The 18,158-nt window shown below is 35.0% G+C and overlaps 1 protein-coding gene across 1 annotated transcript; it reads right to left on the bottom strand.

The window, feature by feature from the left end:
• Positions 1-5,580: 5,580 nt before the first annotated feature.
• On the bottom strand, positions 5,581-16,173 carry LOC131077113 (DNA topoisomerase 2). The gene is made up of 22 exons (XM_058014545.2): positions 16,040-16,173; positions 15,266-15,771; positions 12,345-12,634; positions 12,179-12,245; positions 11,705-11,981; positions 11,413-11,609; positions 11,100-11,309; positions 10,891-11,004; positions 10,675-10,785; positions 10,404-10,568; positions 10,109-10,294; positions 9,863-10,018; positions 9,643-9,776; positions 8,967-9,135; positions 8,683-8,865; positions 8,409-8,595; positions 8,251-8,300; positions 7,244-7,693; positions 6,903-7,104; positions 6,731-6,798; positions 6,557-6,647; positions 5,581-6,467 (listed from the first exon to the last, which is right to left on the bottom strand). The coding sequence occupies exons 1-22, from the start codon at positions 16,113-16,115 to the stop codon at positions 5,674-5,676; spliced, it is 4,683 nt and encodes a 1,560-aa protein (XP_057870528.2). The 5' UTR covers positions 16,116-16,173; the 3' UTR covers positions 5,581-5,673.
• Positions 16,174-18,158: the final 1,985 nt, after the last annotated feature.

Below are 18,158 nucleotides of genomic sequence, written 5' to 3'. Positions count from 1 at the left end.
TCTTTTGAAAATCTTGAAGATAACTCATGAGTAATCTCAATAATCTCATACATATCATCAAAATCATTAGTATTCACATTATTAGCATGAAAATCATTATTAGCATCATAATCATCATACAAATTAATCATAATAAGATCTTTAATGCATAATGGAAATGAATCATCATTTTGCATAAACAATTTTAACTTTTGATGTGGTTGATTAAGATGAACTCCCTCCCTTGAGCTAGGTAAAAGTTGTGCAAATGGGTTCAAGTCAACATTTGACATGTTTGGTTAGGGAATCAAGCTCACAAGCCTTGGCACAACATCTTTTTCAATGTTCCCTCGGCCTACAATTTCTCTTGGTTCGACTTGAAACTTGTGAAGGTTGGGGATAAATCAACATAGGCTTATTTTATTCCTTTGTAGGGGGAGGAACCGAAGAAGCCTCACTAGGTTGAGAGATGCAAATATTGGACGCTTTCCTTTATTGGATGTAGGAGGTAGGACCATAGCATATATGGGAGGAATAGAAGAAGTAGGAAGAAGTCTAGGTCCAAGATGAAGAAGAGGAATATACATGGGTGAAGGATCCTTAGGTTTGCTCAAGGCCAATATCCTTCCATGCTTGAATTTTTTATAAGATGGGAAAAGGACATCATCTTAAGGTTTCAAAGCTTCAGGTTTTTGAAGCCAAAAGCAACCTAGGGTGAAGTTTCCATGTCTTGCTAGGGGCTTATAAAGACTATTATTGATTGTCATAATATGCCCACATGAGAAAACTTCTAACATTTATGGATGCTAGGAGAGATAGATTTCATGGAATGGAGCCAAGGATACCCCACTTTCACACAAAATTGGTAAGAGCTAGGAATAATAGCAAAGTTAACATCTAAGCACTTAGTGCCAACCTCAACAAAAAGAGTGGTGGAACCTATAGTGGGACAAATAAAGCCATCATGCACCTTAATCATAACATCAAATTTGTTGCAAGTATCTTGATAAAATTGTTGAGTATAAAGATGTTCTTCGATAATAATATTCACCATATATAGTGGATCAATGAGCATTCCTCGCAAGATCTTACCTTTACTTTTTGAAGTAATGTAAAATGGTCCATCAAGCATATCAATAGTCTCACTTGAGTCAAGGGTAATGAAAGGTTCAAGTTTAGGCTTGGATTGTTTAATAAGGTTCACAACATTTGTGGCATCGACACACATCTTCATAGGGACTATATTAGTTGAAGGTTTACTCAATGGAATTGGTAGAAGGAGAAGTCAAAGGATTGGTTAAGATTTGTAAGTTTTGATTTGGAGGTGCTATAGATTTGTTTCTTTTATCATTCACACCCTCCATAGTTATAGTGTTGGAATCTATAAGATTTTGAATCAAACGCTTTGACTTAAAACACTTCTCAATATCATGACCAAGTTGATGATGGTATTGGCAAAAGGCTTTAGGATCAAAAGCAACTAGCAAAGGCTTAAAGGTATCTATGGGTTTGATGGTGGGAAGCATCATCACATTAGCATTAATTATTCTAAGCATAATACTATGCAATGATTTAGAAAGAGAAGAAAAATTATGCCTTGTAAAGATTGATGAAAAAGGGGCCACACCTGAAGTTGTAGTTGTCACTTGTGTATCAATATGATAGGAAGAATTGTTATTAATCTTGATGAAATTCTTTTTTTTTTGAAACTTTTGAAATGATTGATGCTAAGTATTTTCATTCTTATCAATCGAAGCCATCGATGAAGAAATTTCAAATTGACTCACTTAAAGATGATAATTATGAAGCATTATGCATAAATGTGTGAAAGATGTAAAATCAGAAAACAAAAGCTTATCTCTAAAATCCTTTTGCAAATTATTAATGAAAATTCTTTGAAGATCACGATCGGGCATATGATAAGCAATTTGTGAATGCAATTTTTTGTATCTACCAATAAAATCGGTCACTTTTTTTAACTCCTTCTTTACAATGCATCAAATCAATTAAAAAAAATTGAGGACCAATTTTTTTAATGTTGCACAAATGCATTAGACAAATGATGAAAAGAATGAATTAATTGTGGAGGTAAAGAACAATACCATTGCAAATCCTTATCTCTAAATGTATGGGTGAACAGTTTTGTCATGAATCTATTGTCATGGGAAAAGTCACTACACAATGTTTGAAATATTTTCACATGAGTTTAGAGGTCACTTTTACCATTGTATAACTCCAAATGAGGAACCTCCATGTATTGTGGGACAAGACCACAAGCAATGTCATCGACAAGTGGCCTACCCATAGCTTTGTAGGGACATTGAATTTTGATTGAATTAAGGATGTCAATTGTTGTTGTAAGGATGAGACAATTTGAGCTAGATTATTTAATGTCTTTGGGGGATGAGATTAGGAAGGTGGAACATTATGGTAGGTGGGTATGGGACATGGTTGTGACACAAATGGGAGGTTTAATGGAAGGCTAGTGGAAGGAAGTATGTAGGAGTATTGATTGATAGAATTGCCCCCATTACTAACATGTGTAGGATTAACATTTTGTGTAGAGGTAGCCATGATGGAAGATGTATATGTAGGTACATTAGGCAAAGATTTAGGCATAGGAATGGAATGCTCAACTTGATTAAGAAGATTGGAAAGACCAAGGGCTTCAACACAACTTTTTATCAGCATAACATTAGTGTCAATAATATGAGCAATGTCGTGCAAAACTTCTACACCATTTTCATCACTTTGAATCATTCTCCCCAAGCCTTCAATCAAGGGGATTACATCACTATTCAAATGTTCTTGACCCATCCATTGTTGAAACCTATCCAACTCATGGTCAAGCTTCCCCAATTGGTCAATAGTCATCATGAGAAGTGTGAGGGGAAATGTTTTTCCGGTTAGGTATGTCTTGTGTAGGAATAGAGGATTCACCCAAGTTCCCATTGAACAGGTTAGTCAACACAAGCTCAATACCCTTGGTATTTAAACTTTGGGAAGCCATAAGTCTATAATTTCTTCTCACCAAAATATTGGATGTAGGTGAAAGGGTAATGAAATTCATGCACAAAGAAGGCAAAGCTAAAAGGAATATATTTGTACTCACAATACACAAATCTCTCTCATACAATTGATAATGCAAGCAAATGATATGATTAAACAATGCAATTTCTTAATAAAATGATTAAATGCACTAAAAAAATGATAGATGTGATTAATAATTGCTTCTAAATATGTCAATAATGTGAAATAACAATCAAATCTGAGCATACAAATACAAAATTATGCAACCCACAAATTAATTTCATCAAAATATTTAGGTTTTTTGTAAATTAGACCTAAAATTATGTAATTTAACCGCATAAATTATGTAATTCAAAAATAATTGCAAATGTGAATTAATTAAATGCATACAAATCATATTTGAAAATGAAAATCAAAAGTAATGCAAGCACTGTGTTGGGTTCACCAAAATGTAAAGGATGGGGAATAGGGTTCACAAGCTTAAGCATGCAAACTAGGAACTAGACATGTTTTCGCAATGGTTACATTTAAGGAGAAATGATCCACTTGGTCCATTCACAAATCTGATTTAAAAGGAATGAGCACAAGGTGGATTCAAGTCTCCTTGTTTGAGTTGAAAAGGAACTATGGAAAGGTGTAAATTGAAAGGAAGATCTAGGGCTAAAGGTGCAAAATTGACATAAATTAATATGAACAAATAGTTTCAAATCTGATATGTAGTCATAAACACAAATCTGGAATAAGGAAGCTAAGGAGAACTTGTTTGAAATCTGGGCCTAAAAGTACAAAACAAGGATGCTCTGGGCAACCTTGTCCTTAGAATATCGAATGCGAACAACAAATGTTTTTCCAAGATCAAAATGCAATCCAAAATTATCTCCTAAAGATTTGTCAAAAATTTGTCAAACATAGGTGTGTGGGGCAACCTTCTCCTCCACTTTTTGCTCCTGCAAAAACTAGATGTGATTGTCTTTGTCTATTCTGCTTGATTTCGCGATTGTAGCTTCTAAACCTATAACCTGCACATAGAAGAAAAAAAGTTGTTTGTTGATAAAGGTTTGCCTAGGTTAAGCCCTAGCTTTGGAATTAACCCTATAATTGAAATTGAAATTGAAATAAAATGGAAGTGCAAAGCGTGTCTTTTGAGGGCAAAGGCTAGATCCGATAGATACCTTGATGAATCTTGCCTTTAAGTCTTCATGTAAAGGTTGATGTTGTCATGTAGGAATGTAGGATATATTTGTAATGTTTTGATTATGGATGCCATCTCGAATGCTTGAAATCTAAATACTTGACCTTTTCTTCACCACTTTGATAATGCTTGATTGCTTGCTCACTTGAATTTGAATTAAATTTGGACTTGAATAGTGTGGAAAGATGTAATATGTTCAAATGAGGGGGTAAAGCTTGCTTTTATATCTCTCCTCATCAAACATGTGTGAATTTGAGAAAGGCCAACACGAGAAGGAAAATCACACTCAAATTTTATGACCATTATCGAGTCCAAAATTCAACCCCTTTAAGTAAAACAAGGGTCCTTAGGGCATCCTTGTCCATCCTATTAGGGCTGAATTCAAAACCACTAAACCAAGTAAGCATGAAGATTGAAATTTGAAGTTAATGAACAAAATCAAACATTGTCAAAACTCGAAAAGCCAAAACAATAAAGTGAGGCCTAAGTGAAGATGAAATTGTATAGGGATGCAATTTATCAAGCTACACCAATAAAAAAGGGCAATTTTTTGTTTTGCTAAAAAACCATTTTTTGGTACTAGGACCTTTCATTTCTTGTATAAATAAATGGAATAGAATAATGTGTTTGGGTGCTCCTTATTCTACTCAATAATGGATATATCTAGCTTTTGTGGATGCTTCCCTAAGGGTGCATTTTGCCTTTTGTAAGTGTTCTTGATTCATCAATGAAGAGAAATCTACTTACAGTGGCGAGATATTTGTCTATTAAGTTTTTCCTATTAGAGAATTGCATGAGGTGGTTTTAACTTGGTATTTCACTTGTTAAATAGGACTTATTTTTAGTTTCCCTATTTTTTCTCTCAAAGCCGAAAAAATCCATTGAAGGTTCTACTAAAAACCAGCTTCTAAAATCTAGGAGGCTACAAACTACGCTCCACATTTGTGAGGTTCCCATGTTGGTTCAAATTTGTATATGGGTGCAAGTTTTAGATACAAATTTGAACATCAACAAGTGTCAAATTCTTATATAAGATGTAATCACCTCTGACATGAACACATTCACAAAATATTTTACCCTCAAGACTCTTTTGGCTCTTACAAGCATCATAGCAATTTAATTCAAATGACATATGTGGGCATATCTATCCACATACATAGAGGGCATATCTATCCACATACATAGAAAACTATAAAATATAGAAACATAAAATACAGCTAAAGCCTCCTCATAAGTCATAAACGTGAACATTATTACATATTTCTTCAGAACAGTATACCTATACAAGAACCACAATATAGTATGCCCTTATACTAGGCAAGCAACATATACATAAAATTAATAATTAAGAATATAGTACCCTATAATAAGCACAAACATATTCATAAGATACTCCACATTTGTTAATCAATTATAGGTCAAGCATTTCAGGCTGTACATTATTAAAAATTGTATTGTTTTTTCCAAGTTCATTAATCATCTTCTTCAAAGTCGGAATCCTCTGTTGCAACCTCATCTTCATCATTTTCATCACTGTCACTCAAGACATACTGCACAGTAGTTCGAACAGATCTTTGGGGTCTCCTTTGTGCAACTGGCTTTGGTAACTCGTTCACCTCTTCAGGACTAAAGGATGAACCGGCGGAGCCATCACCACTCTGAGGACTTGTCTCATTCTCCTCGTTAAGTTTTGGCATAACTGAGCCACTTTTCTTGTTGAAGGGAGACGGTCTCATTTTCCTAACTTTCTTCTTAGGAGAATTTTTGTAAGGTGATGCCTCAACACCAGTAGCATTGTCTGCAGTAGGTTTCAGCATTTCATCAATCTTCTTTTGCCCTTGTGTTGCATTTTTTGGTCCTCTTTTCTTTTCTACGGGGGCTGTCGTGGAATTTGGTTTTTTAGCATTTTTTTTGGGCGGCATTGCTTCGTTATCAGCAGGCTTCCTTCCACCTTTCTTAGGAACAGTTTCCTCATAATCAGATTCAGAATCCTCGTCAATTGCAAACTCGGAGTCACTGTCACTAAGAATAATTTCCTTCCTTCCTCTCACATTGGCAGTCTTCTTCCTGTTTGGGCCAGTTTTCCTTTTTGGTTGTTCTTTCTCCTCTTCCTCCGATGCTTCTGGAATGGTTTCCATTGTATCAACATCATCATCTGACATATCAACATAAGGAGGAGCCTTTTTAGCTTGTCGATCAGCATTTCTCTGCTTTGGGTTTAAGTCCTCGGTTGGTGAACTCTGCCTGCTACCATGATCCTCAACAGCTACAAATGGCAAACAGCTTTTGCAATCAGATAACAATGAAGTTTCTCAGGAAAAATTGTAAGACTCTTTACATATTCTACAAACAAACCTGAATGTTCAGCTGATAACCCGCCATTGTAGGCTGCCAATCTCTCTTGCAGGCTGACATCTAGTCCATCATCATCCTCATCATCCACTTCCTGAAAAGAGCCAAATAACTTCATACATATTTTGACAACAAAATATACAGAAACTTATAAAGTAGAAAAAAATTGAAACAAACCATTTGCTTTTTGGCAGCTCCCTTTTTGCCACCTCCCCTCTTGGGTTTTGCAGCTTCCGACTTTTTCGCTGAAGAATATTCAAAATACATTCATCAAATGTTTTTTTTCCAGCACATAGCTATGAATTACGTTATAAAATAATTTCAAAAGTTGAGCATGAAAAATTATTACCGTTCTCTGTAGTAACTGTTGTAGTAGAAACAGTGGCTGCCTCAGAATTATTGGTTGTATGAGAATCAGCTTTTTCAGAAGCAGAAGTTGTTTTAGTGTTTTTCTTGGGGTTTTTACCGACTTTTCTAAATATTTTAGCAGCATTACCACACATATTTCTCAGTTCATGCTCATCATCCTTGGCCTCTTGCAATTCTAGTGCCTACAAGGTTTAGAAGGATATGAATTATTAAATATTAGAATATATGTTAGTCTCACAGAAGCATGTCAAAGCAATTAAGTTTTAAATTTGAAACCTACATATTAATTTCAACTCCCGAAATCACAAATGGACAACTTACATCCAACTCCCTGATGAAATTATCAAGGTCATTCAGCCATAATGATTTGGGTGATTTCCTTTTCAGCTCCTCCACATCCTCACTAAGCTGGTCTTTCTCAGCACATAATTGCTGAACTTTTTCCAGTGTCAATGTTCCAATTGACATGGAAAGCAGATATTCATAATCACCAGCACGAACACCCTCTACAGTCTCACCATTAACACCCTCTGCAGTCTCTGTACTCTCGTCTTCAGGAGGTACTTCATCTGGCAACGCTCCCGCAATTGCTGCCTCAATAGCTTTTGACTTTTTGGGAAATGGAGTAAACCCCTTGTTCTTTAACTCAAGCAGCAGTTCTGCACGTTTCCTTTTGCTCACTATGATTTCTCCATTTACAACTCCCAAAATGAACCTAACTTTGTTATCCAACTTAAGTAACTCAATCTGGAGGTTATCCAATAGAACTCTCTGCAATCAAATGCCGATATAATATTAATACCATGCATTGCAATTATTTGCATATGAATAAGGCTGTTGAGTCCACATCAGAACACTATTTACGGTCTAGTATAATACCTTAAACATAATATTCATGGTCTTGTTTAATGACCATTCTAATGTAAACCACCTCATTTTAGCAAAAACATTGAAACTGGCGAGCAAATAAATTATGATTTTGCAAAAGCAAACTATTCGATGACAACTCCTATTTAATGAACTCCTATTATATATAGTCTTATTTAATGAAACTGAAATTTTAATTGGATGACAACTCAAAGCTGACTTAGACTCATCATTTAAATACTTATAATTGAAATTTTAAAGTATTATTTAAGGTAGTATATAAATATATCTGTGCCACAGTCCACCCTCAAGCAGTAAATTCTATTGTTATTTCCATGCAGAAAAGTGAAAACTGTCCTTTTCATTGCCCGTGCAGAATTGGGACAAACTTGCTCTTATCACCATAATTTTCCTACCTTATCGTTTTATTTAAGCTACATTATATATCAGGCCAAACCCACCTTTCTCTTTACATAGAATTCCAATCGGATGTGATAAAAGCACTCCAGTACTGCAAGACCAAGAGAATAATGTTGAAAATCCATCCCAAAAATATCATCCATAAACAAGAAAAACAAAACCTGCAGGAAAATTAGATAGGTATTATCCAAGAAGGTACTTTGCTCTGGAGTCTCGTATTTCTGAATGGCACCATTTGCATCAAAGAGATGCATGTTGCTGGTACTGATAACAGTGGTTAGCTTAAATTTCTTTGATAGGCCCTCTTGAAGAGCGTTTGTCATCTTCTCTTCTGATAATGCTACCTCAAAACGGACCCTTGTATCTGTACTGTGATTATCAAGTTCCTGAAAGGTAAATATTCTCATATTAAAACCTCAATAATGTATTCCTCTTATGAGCAAAGCATTAATATATGATTGCAATTGGCATACCATTATGAATGGATCTTTATCTTTATTGGTAATCATACTTGTCAAAAAGCTCTTGAAATCATCTGTCCACTTACGAACAGGTAACTCAGTAATCCTCAATGTTGTGCTGTCAATCTCCTCTATAATACCACTGATTGTATAGGTCACACCATTCTCCTTTGTAGCTGTCCGTTCAATCTTACCCTAAAAGCATACCAGTGGCAACATGGATGTAATCCTTCAATGAAATAAAACGGTGTAAACAAACCAGCAAAACCCCAAATAGCATATGGAATATGCATTACCTTAAAACCCTTGTACCAAGGGTCCATTGGCTGCATAGGTTCATCATTAAGCAAGCGTCTTACATTTGCAACAACATCCCTTGGATTGTAATTTGGCACGAAGGTACTCCAACCGGTTCCAATTCCTTCACTTCCATTCACAAGCACCATTGGTATGATTGGAACATACCTGAGCAATATAGGAAATAGCAATTAAAACTGAACTTACAGATGATAAGATAAAATCAAATAGAAAGACAGCAACATAGGTATAGATATTTCACCCTCTTGATAGAGAAATCTTCCATCTTCGATCTTATAAAATGGACAATATTCTAAACTAGCATAGATATTTTAAATACATATATCTAGCAAATGAAGAGAAATGTTAGCTTTGTGCTATCTTATTTTTACTTTGGAACTGTTTTACTTGCAACATAGAGTTATTATATTACTTACTAATTATTTCATTTAATTTAAAACTATTTCATTTACTGTAGAGTTTTAATTTACTTTAAAACTATTTTAAATTATTTTGATTTTATAATTTTTTAAATATATTCACTGTGTATTGGTCTTTATGTAAATAATCATAAGAGAACACTCTGTGCCATGCTGCAACTGTAGAACACCTCTTGATATAATTACAAAAGCATAATTAAAATTAAGACAGAAAGACAAAAACCAAAATCCTTACCATGCCGGTTCAATAGATTGGCCATCTTCTTCCAAGTAGTCCATGAGAACATCATCTTCTTTTGGGAACAAGAAGCGTGTTATAGGTGACAAGCATGTATATACATATCGAGGACTTGCAGCATCCTTACCACCCTATTAAAAATGAAAGCATCAAATCATAAGCAAGCATAGTTTATTCACAATAAAAGATGCACACTTAACCTTCTTAAAATTCTTACCGCATTCCTAGTTCCAAATTGTCCAACTGGAAGCAAAAGGTTGATGTTGTTACTTCCAACAAAGTCTTGTGCCATTCCAATAATTGTGCTTGCAAGACTTTGCTCACCATGATGATATGCAGAATGCTCTGAGACATATCCAGAGAATTGAGCAACCTACACAAGAAATAATAACGTCATGTGAAACACTGAGTGTCAGTTAATGCATAGAAGACAAGTAAGCAAAATTTGTGCTACAAGGACAACCTTTGCTTGTTTGACAAAATTCCGCTTGAAACAGCAAAACAGAATTTTCCTTTGCCCTGGCTTCAAGCCATCAACCATTGATGGAATAGATCTTTGCAGATCAGCCCTGGAAAATAGTATGAGCTCCTTGTTCACAAAATCCTTATAAGAGATCAGTTTTTCAGTCTGGTCCAAATAAGTCCCTGCCTGTCAATGTGATCAACTCGGTTTTAGTATTATCGTAAAAACAATATCATTTTAAATTAAATTTTATTTCCAGTAGCTCACCACTGGCTTCAACCAGTTTTTTCATTACCTCAAATTGTCTCAACCAGTTTTTCCTGGCCTCTATCTTCTTCTTACTGAAGGCTAGTTCAATCGCATCACCATCTTGCTCGTCAACCCACACAAAATCCTTTTTATGCTTTTCCAGATTACTGAAATACTCCTTACCCTCTTTTGAAGTACTGGTACCCAGACCCTGTGTAGTCCAAGGAACAAGTGATAAATTAGAAAGACATCTAATTAAGAAAACGAAAAAGAGTTGAAAATTGGGAACATAAATACAAAAAACAATCCAAGATTACCTTATAGTACTTTATGCTCCAGCCTGATATTGATCCACTTACTGACTCTCTCCAAGCTTCGTACTCAGGAAGGGTGTAAAAGGATAATACTTTTCCATTCTTGTGTGTTGCCTGCATCAACAAGACCAAATTTGGAGATGCAGAATATTAGCCTCTCAAGGCTTCATAATAGATACAAAGAATCTTTATTAGAATAAGTATGACATAAATATTTACCCTAACAATAGGAGTGATAAATTCCACAAGAAATGAAGGAATTTTAAGCAAAGATGGCCAGTTATGGTGTATGAAGTTGATCAGCAATCCTTTGATGTGGGAACCATCATGATCCTACATCAGACAAAGAAGAAGTTAAAAAGACCTCACTCAATAGGATCTGTCATATTTAAGCAGAATCTAAACACTCCTGGATATAGAAAATGTACCTGATCTGTCATTATCATCAGATGGCCATATCTTAAAGATTTGATGTTTTCATATACTTTATCGTGCTGTAGACCAAGGATTTTTTTTATATTTTCAGTCTCCTGATTTTCCGCAATCTGTTTATGTGAGGCTTCCCTGACATTAAGCAGCTTACCTCTGAGAGGAAACACACCATAGTGATCTCGACCAACAACAGTTATTCCTGCCAACTGATAGCAAAAAGATGGCTCAATATTAACAAATTCCAATTTTCAAATTGATGGAAATTTGTCACAATACAACCCATTCTTCAAACACAGAACAAGCACTTACAGCAAGAGCCTTGGCTGAGTCACCCTCTGTTAAAATTAAAGTGCACTTCTCAGATTCCTTTCCTCCTGCTTTATTTGCATCTTCTAGTTTGGGGATGTCATGACATCCTTTTTTCTTAGTTCCATCAGTTTTCTTAAGCTCTTTTCTTTGTTTGAAGTCTACCCATGCCAGTATACTTTCAAGTACACAATTTGACACTGCAGTCATCAAGTCAAATAATGCTTGCATCAGACCCTATGTAAAAATCACATGTGCTCAGAGATATGTAATGTATGACAGAAACTAAGCACACCTGATTTTAAGTATTTATCAGTAAGCTCGCACGTTGAACCAAAACTATTCTGACGAGTAGTCAGGGTGTCCTTTGTTTGGGAGTCAAAAGCAGGATTGTCAATCTTAGCATTGACAAAGACCCATAAATGACTCTTGACAGCATGTGGTTTCAGAGAAGCGGCAGCATTCTTATTCTTCTTCTTTGCAATGTTTATTAGATAGGTAGCTATTTGAGTTGCTATGTAGTCTACATGCGAACCACCCTTAATAGTAGAAATCCCATTTACAAAGCTGACCTGAACAAAAATACAATCAAAAATGTGAAAGGATGCCATAAACCAGAACCACACTGCCTCAAAACCAACAAACATCAATAACCTAGAGACGCTCTTGAAGAATACAGTAAATTAATGGCTACAGCTTCATTAATTTCAAGGGAATTCATATAAAAGTCAAAAAAAGCAGAACATAGACATGAGATGATTTATCTTGCCTGTTGAAATTGCCCATCACTTGCAGTAACACAAACCTTCCATCTGTCATTTACTTCTATAAAATGTCTGAAAGAACAAAGCAAAGCATTAAATCCACTACATAGACAGGACAAAGCAGTTGCAGGACATGTTTTACAAATTTTGCAGGTGTTAGCAGTTTAAGACCTTTCTCGCTTGGAATCTGAATCTTTAACTGGAGACAGGTAGAGATCTACATAGTCTTCAAAGCTCTTTATTGGCAAAATTTTTCCATTGAGTTCAACTTTGACTCCCTTCCCAAGACATCCAGCAAGATCAAGTACTCTCTTCTTCATCAAAGCAACCACATCAGGTTCTAGGTCGGTCATGCTAAACTTGGCCAAATCAGGTTTGAAGGTAACCTTTGTCCAATTTTCTCCCTCTTTGCACTTGGTAATGACTGGTTCTGACTTGCTGCTCATGTTGTTAGAGAAAACCTGCATGATAAAAAGAAAAAAACATAAATAGAAAATCTAATCATTTTAGATGTTTTGTAGCATTGCAGCCAGAACACTGAATGAAAAATTCAAATCTAAACTCTGATTTGAAATCTTAATTTTAGAGTCAGTAAAGCTACCAATAATCAAACCTTAAAAAATATTATTAGTACCGCCCAAATCTACATGAAAGCAGCCTTTTCAGGCTTTCAGCAAATATATAGCTGCCAAAAGAATCAGGCACTAAATGCAAATACGAAATACAATATGTAATGTTACAGCAACAAAACATAACACAAATGCCTCATGTTCCTTGCAATTAAAATGTATGTTTGGGTAGTTGAAATCAAAACCTCTCAGCTGCGATATTCATTTCTCACTCGAAATGAGTTTTTTTATTTGTATTTACAAATTTCTTCATTCAACTGCAACATTTATTCTTGGTGTGTACGTAAGATAGATTATAGAGCTTGATTCTGCTCAGCTCCGCTCGGATGTTTGACCATAAACATTCCATTAGAATTTACTGAATTTAACTGTTTGATTGAATTTCTGACTTGCTGCATTTCAACAGCATTACAGAAGCATTTGCACAACAGCCTCAAACATGAGTTAGAAACAACAGCAACAACAAATAGCATTAACCTTCACTATCACACATATTGGGTTACAAGAATTACCCTATACCATATGTCACTGTGAGGATTCAGAAAAGACAGATATCACATTTTGATCCTGCATGTAAATGACAAAGTTATAATGCCCCACTGTTCTTATTGAATGACAAAATAACATTGCCATGCTTGCATCTCTATAGCAACAAGACAAAGGCAAAGGCAGAAGCATATTTTATGGACAAAAGAATGGACTGTCAATTCTTTTACTTAATCTAGCTCACAAACTCATTCCAGAACAACAAACCAAAAGATTCTCCTTCAAAACCAAGTTGATGTGCATATTATTTTGATGGAACTTAGACCAATCATGGATTGAGAATAAGATCCAAACTGATATTAATGTCTCTATGCTGCCAATTACTAAATTTGCATTATAACCAAGGGTTCTAGAGCCTAGGGTATCACACAAACTTATTCACTGCTAAAATGCTCCCAACAATGTTTGAGACGAGATCAATATCTAGCTTCACATTTAACATCGTTGTGTGAGAGGAAGCAATTCCTTGTAGTGAAGCTTTGCCCTCTATCACTAATGAATAATTATAGCTGAGATTCGGAAGTCATTATCATCTCAACAAATTAGCAATCAAAAAGTAAGCGTCACACAATTACAAGGAAATTAAGGGTACATAGAAAATCGGTTCTTAGGTTATTACAACATCCAGTCCGTCAAACAAAATGGGAGCAATTGAATCATTCAACTGCACATACATGCTCACATTAATTCTACATTAAAGTTCTCAAAGCATACCACATTTACAGTTCCAAATCATTCCTTGATCATTTTACAGGATCCTACATTCTCAAGAAACAATTCATCTTCGATTTCACTAAACTAAAGCACTGCAATTTGAAACCCACTTGTTGGTGGAGTAAAATAGACTGGATGAACGGATATCTGGTATATAAAAACTCATAAAACAAGTCAGATTTGAACAGACCAAAAATCAGATAAGACAACTAAATATATGCAACGCGGCATACAATACAAGGTACAAATTCAAGTTGAATTTGAAAAACAGGAAAAACTAAAGAAAGCAGTATATCAAACAAAGTCGGTAAAATTGGTCATTTTACAAGATCATACATCCTCAGAAAATGATTCATCTTACATTTCTCTAAAATAAGAGTACTGGAATTTGAAACCCACTTGTTTCTGAAATACAACAGACTGGATGAACGGATGTCTACAGTGAACAAAAGCTAAATGCAAGCACACAAGAACTCGCAACAAATCAGATTTGAACAGTCAAACAACCAGGTAAGGCGGCTAAAAATATGAAACACAATAGACGAACCAGGTGTAAGATTTACATGTATTTGCTAACAGCAAAGCTATAGAAAGCAGAAGAAGAGAGTCGAAACTGTCTAATCTCAACATTTAAAGCCCCAAACAAAAACATTGAAGTCGAGATCCAGAGACTCCTTCCCAAAAACTCCACAAACAAACGGAAAAGAACATCAAAATCGAGATCGAGAACCCTAGGATAATTGAATAATACTGAGCACAAGAACAAGTGGAAGGTTAAGTTGACGATATACACTGGGTAATAAGTAGCATTTAAGTCAAAGGTTACTAGATAAGGGAAATTCACCAGATTAAAAAAAACAAAGAAAAGATCAAGTTAAGGATAAAAAGAGAGAGAAATTCTAGGAAGATGAGGTAGCGCACAAAAACAAATAGAGGATTTATTTGAGGAAACCCCTACAATAAAAAATAAAGTGAAACAAAGAAAAGATCAAGTTAAGGATAAAAAGAGAGAGAAATTCTAGGAAGATGAGGTAGCGCACAAAAACAAATAGAGGATTTATTTGAGGAAACCCCTACAATAAAAAATAAAGTGAAACCCCTGGGATGAAGCAGGGCACAAGAACAAGTAGAAGGAAATTCGACAAACAAAAGAAAAAACGAAAGGAAAAAAGAAAGTGAAAGTCTGGTGTACAAGTCAAATACCTGCTTATACTTCTTCTGCCTCCTTCCATCCGCAGTCTCGATGATGAATTCGGTGGAGAAAATATTAGTGAGCTTGGCACCGTAACCGTTCCTTCCACCAGTTGTCTTCTTAACGTTGTCATCATAATTGCTTGAGGTAAGCAGATGACCAAAGATAAGCTCGGGCACATAAACACCCTCCTGCTGATGAATCTCCACGGGAATACCGTCGCCATTATTGTAGATGCTGATTCTTCTGTCCTCCTCGCTGATCTCCACCTTGACAGAATTCATTTTGGGGTCCCTCTCCTTGTTATCGGCTGCATTGACCAGAATCTCATCGAAGATCTTGTACAGCCCCGGCACATATTCAATCTCCTTGTGCACCATGCCTCCATTCTCATACACCCACATCGTCTGCTTGTGCCTCTCGATGGACCCAACATAGGTGTCGGGGCGGAGCAGGATGTGTTCCAGCTGACTTTTCTTCTGGTATGTTTCTTCAATACTCTTGCCATTGACATTGCCTGCAACATTCACACAATTTGAAACTTTGAAATTCCTGTATTACAGAAAAAGACTGGGGAAATCTTGAAATTCCTAGGAGTAAAATAAAAACTGGAGAAATCTTGAAATTCCTGGGAATAAAACAAAGACTGATGAGATCTGGAAATTCCTGGGAAAAAACAAAGACTGATGAAATCTTGAAATTCCTGGGCATAAATAAAAGACTGGAGATCTCTAAATTCCTGGAAATAAATCGAAGACTGGAGAATTTCTATTTCAAAAGCTTACTGATATTATCATTATTGCTGTTGCTGTTGCAGGGCTGCAATGGCTTCCTCTGCTTCGCCTTCTTTTCTTTCTCCATTCTTCTCTCCTTCTCTTTCTTTCTTCTGCTCTGCGTCCACGAGCGGAAATGGGCAGGGGTTAAGTCTATTTGTATGCGTACTTGAAAGGAAATGACCGTTAAGACCCTCTCACCTCTTCAAATTTCAAATTTGAAATGGACGGCCTGGATCGCATCTTGACCTTTTCCATAGGAAATGGGGAATCTTGAGATTTTCCGGTCGCTTTTATTTTTTGGACTGACTTGTCATATAGGGTTGTGTTTTTGAATATTTTAACCGTTTGTTTTCAAATATGTTTTTGGGGCCCGCGCTTGAGGCATTTAAAAATCCAGTAACTATTTATGTCCCTGTTGCCCTAACATATATTTCAAAATCCTTATTTTTTAATCAGTCAATAGAGGCTTAGGGTGTGGTCTAATGGTGGCTTAAACTTCTATCTTTTAAAAAGAGGTGGTCTCGTGAAGAAAAGAAAAAAATGCGGATTATTTGGAATCTTTTTCTAGAAGAGGAGTTTCTACTTTTTAGGTTTGGAATATTTTTCTAGAAGAGGATTTTCTACTTTTTAGGTTTGAATATTTGAACAAGGTGAAAATGCCACCAACTTAGGAATGTTATCAACCACTTGTCAAACATTTAAGTTTAGATTTCCATTAAGTTGAATTGCACTACAAAATTCATGGGACCAGTAGCTTTAAAATATTCTTAAAAATTATGAATAGCTCCAGCTCTATTTTTTAGGAAGCCCCCCTCGATGAGACCCAACATTATTCATATCAGTTTTCTATGGTCATTTAGGATTTGCATTTTAATTTCATGGTTTCAAAATTTTAGGTGGTACTTTTAAAATACTTTCAATTTTTATAACAATTTATTTGGCAAGCCTCTTGCTTATGTTTTATTGGTGTGTTGATGTGACATCACATGATGTATTGTTTTTTACATCTAAGGAATACATTTCATTTAATTCTCAATGCTCGTGATCAACACTAACAATTTTAAAGTCATAATACTAGTACTTTAATATTAAAAATAACGAACATTAAATCAACAAATGTTATAACAACTATTGGAGCATGCTCAATTAATGGATACTATCCCTAATATTTGGTTTAAATCATGTAGGCTATATTTTTCTATCAAAATTTTGGATCATACTTAGTGATCTATCAATAGATAGAGGAAAGTGATCATCCAATAGATCACTGAGTGTGATTTCAAACATTGATAGAAAAATATACATAATTTAAACAAAAAGTTATCATACATCTCTTTTGTGATCATTTTTTCTCCATCAATCTATTGAATGTAATCTATATGCTTCAAGGATGTGTACTTCACAAGTTTAGCCTTGTACTGAAGGGGATGTTTAAAGATGGCAAATGAGTTGAAAATGTCTCTCAGTTATGTTCATTTAAAAAAAAATGGAAATGCCATTTTTCATGTAAAATAGTAAGGGATGTTCAACAATTTTCCAACCATCTCAAGGACAACTAGTTCTCTCTTATCATCTAGAGAACAAAATAAAAAATTGAAAAAATAACACACAAAAAATTAAAAATTAAATATGTCCAAAGGCAATAATTCTCGCATGCCCTTTTTTAACAACCTTAATTTAAAATAGTGGCACTAATGACAGAAAAAAAAAACAGGCCCATTTTACCATTATATGTATTGTGAAGAAGAAAGTAGAGGAAGATAACAATCATGAGAAAAGAAGATAGTAAGAAGGTAATAGATTAGCGGACCTACATTGTTTGAGGTAAGTTTGTTATCTATAAGTCATTCATAATCTCTTTTTTCTCTCTTGTTTTTTTGTTTCTTTTAATTTTATGTATACACTTGCAATTGTGTTTTTAGTTTTCAACAAAAACAAAGAGCAACAATTGAGATGATTATGTCCAAAGGTTCATATTCAACAAAGAAGTCATAAAAGTACTGTGGGAGGTTCTTCTAGAGCAAGAGTGTCGCAATTACTATGCATTCAAATTAACTATTTGAATGTCATTTTGAACTCTTCAAAACTTATGCAAAAGGCCCATTTTATTCAAAAATTATACATAATT

Source organism: Cryptomeria japonica, chromosome 9 (assembly GCF_030272615.1).
Source record: "Cryptomeria japonica chromosome 9, Sugi_1.0, whole genome shotgun sequence".
NCBI lineage: Eukaryota > Viridiplantae > Streptophyta > Pinopsida > Cupressales > Cupressaceae > Cryptomeria > Cryptomeria japonica.
Note: the sequence above shows the minus strand (reverse complement) of the source record. Positions and strands in the feature narration are given on the sequence as shown.

Bases quoted from the DNA above. Each gene is read 5' to 3' on its own strand.
- LOC131077113 (XM_058014545.2), bottom strand. From the start codon at position 16,115: ATGGAGAAAGAAAAGAAGGCGAAGCAGAGGAAGCCATTGCAGCCCTGC. The intron at 12,635-15,265 runs GTATTTGACTTG...TTTATCATGCAG, and splicing joins GGCAGAAGAAGTATAAGCAG to GTTTTCTCTAACAACATGAG. The intron at 8,866-8,966 runs GTAATGCATATT...GTATGCTTTTAG, and splicing joins CTTGGTACAAGGGTTTTAAG to GGTAAGATTGAACGGACAGC.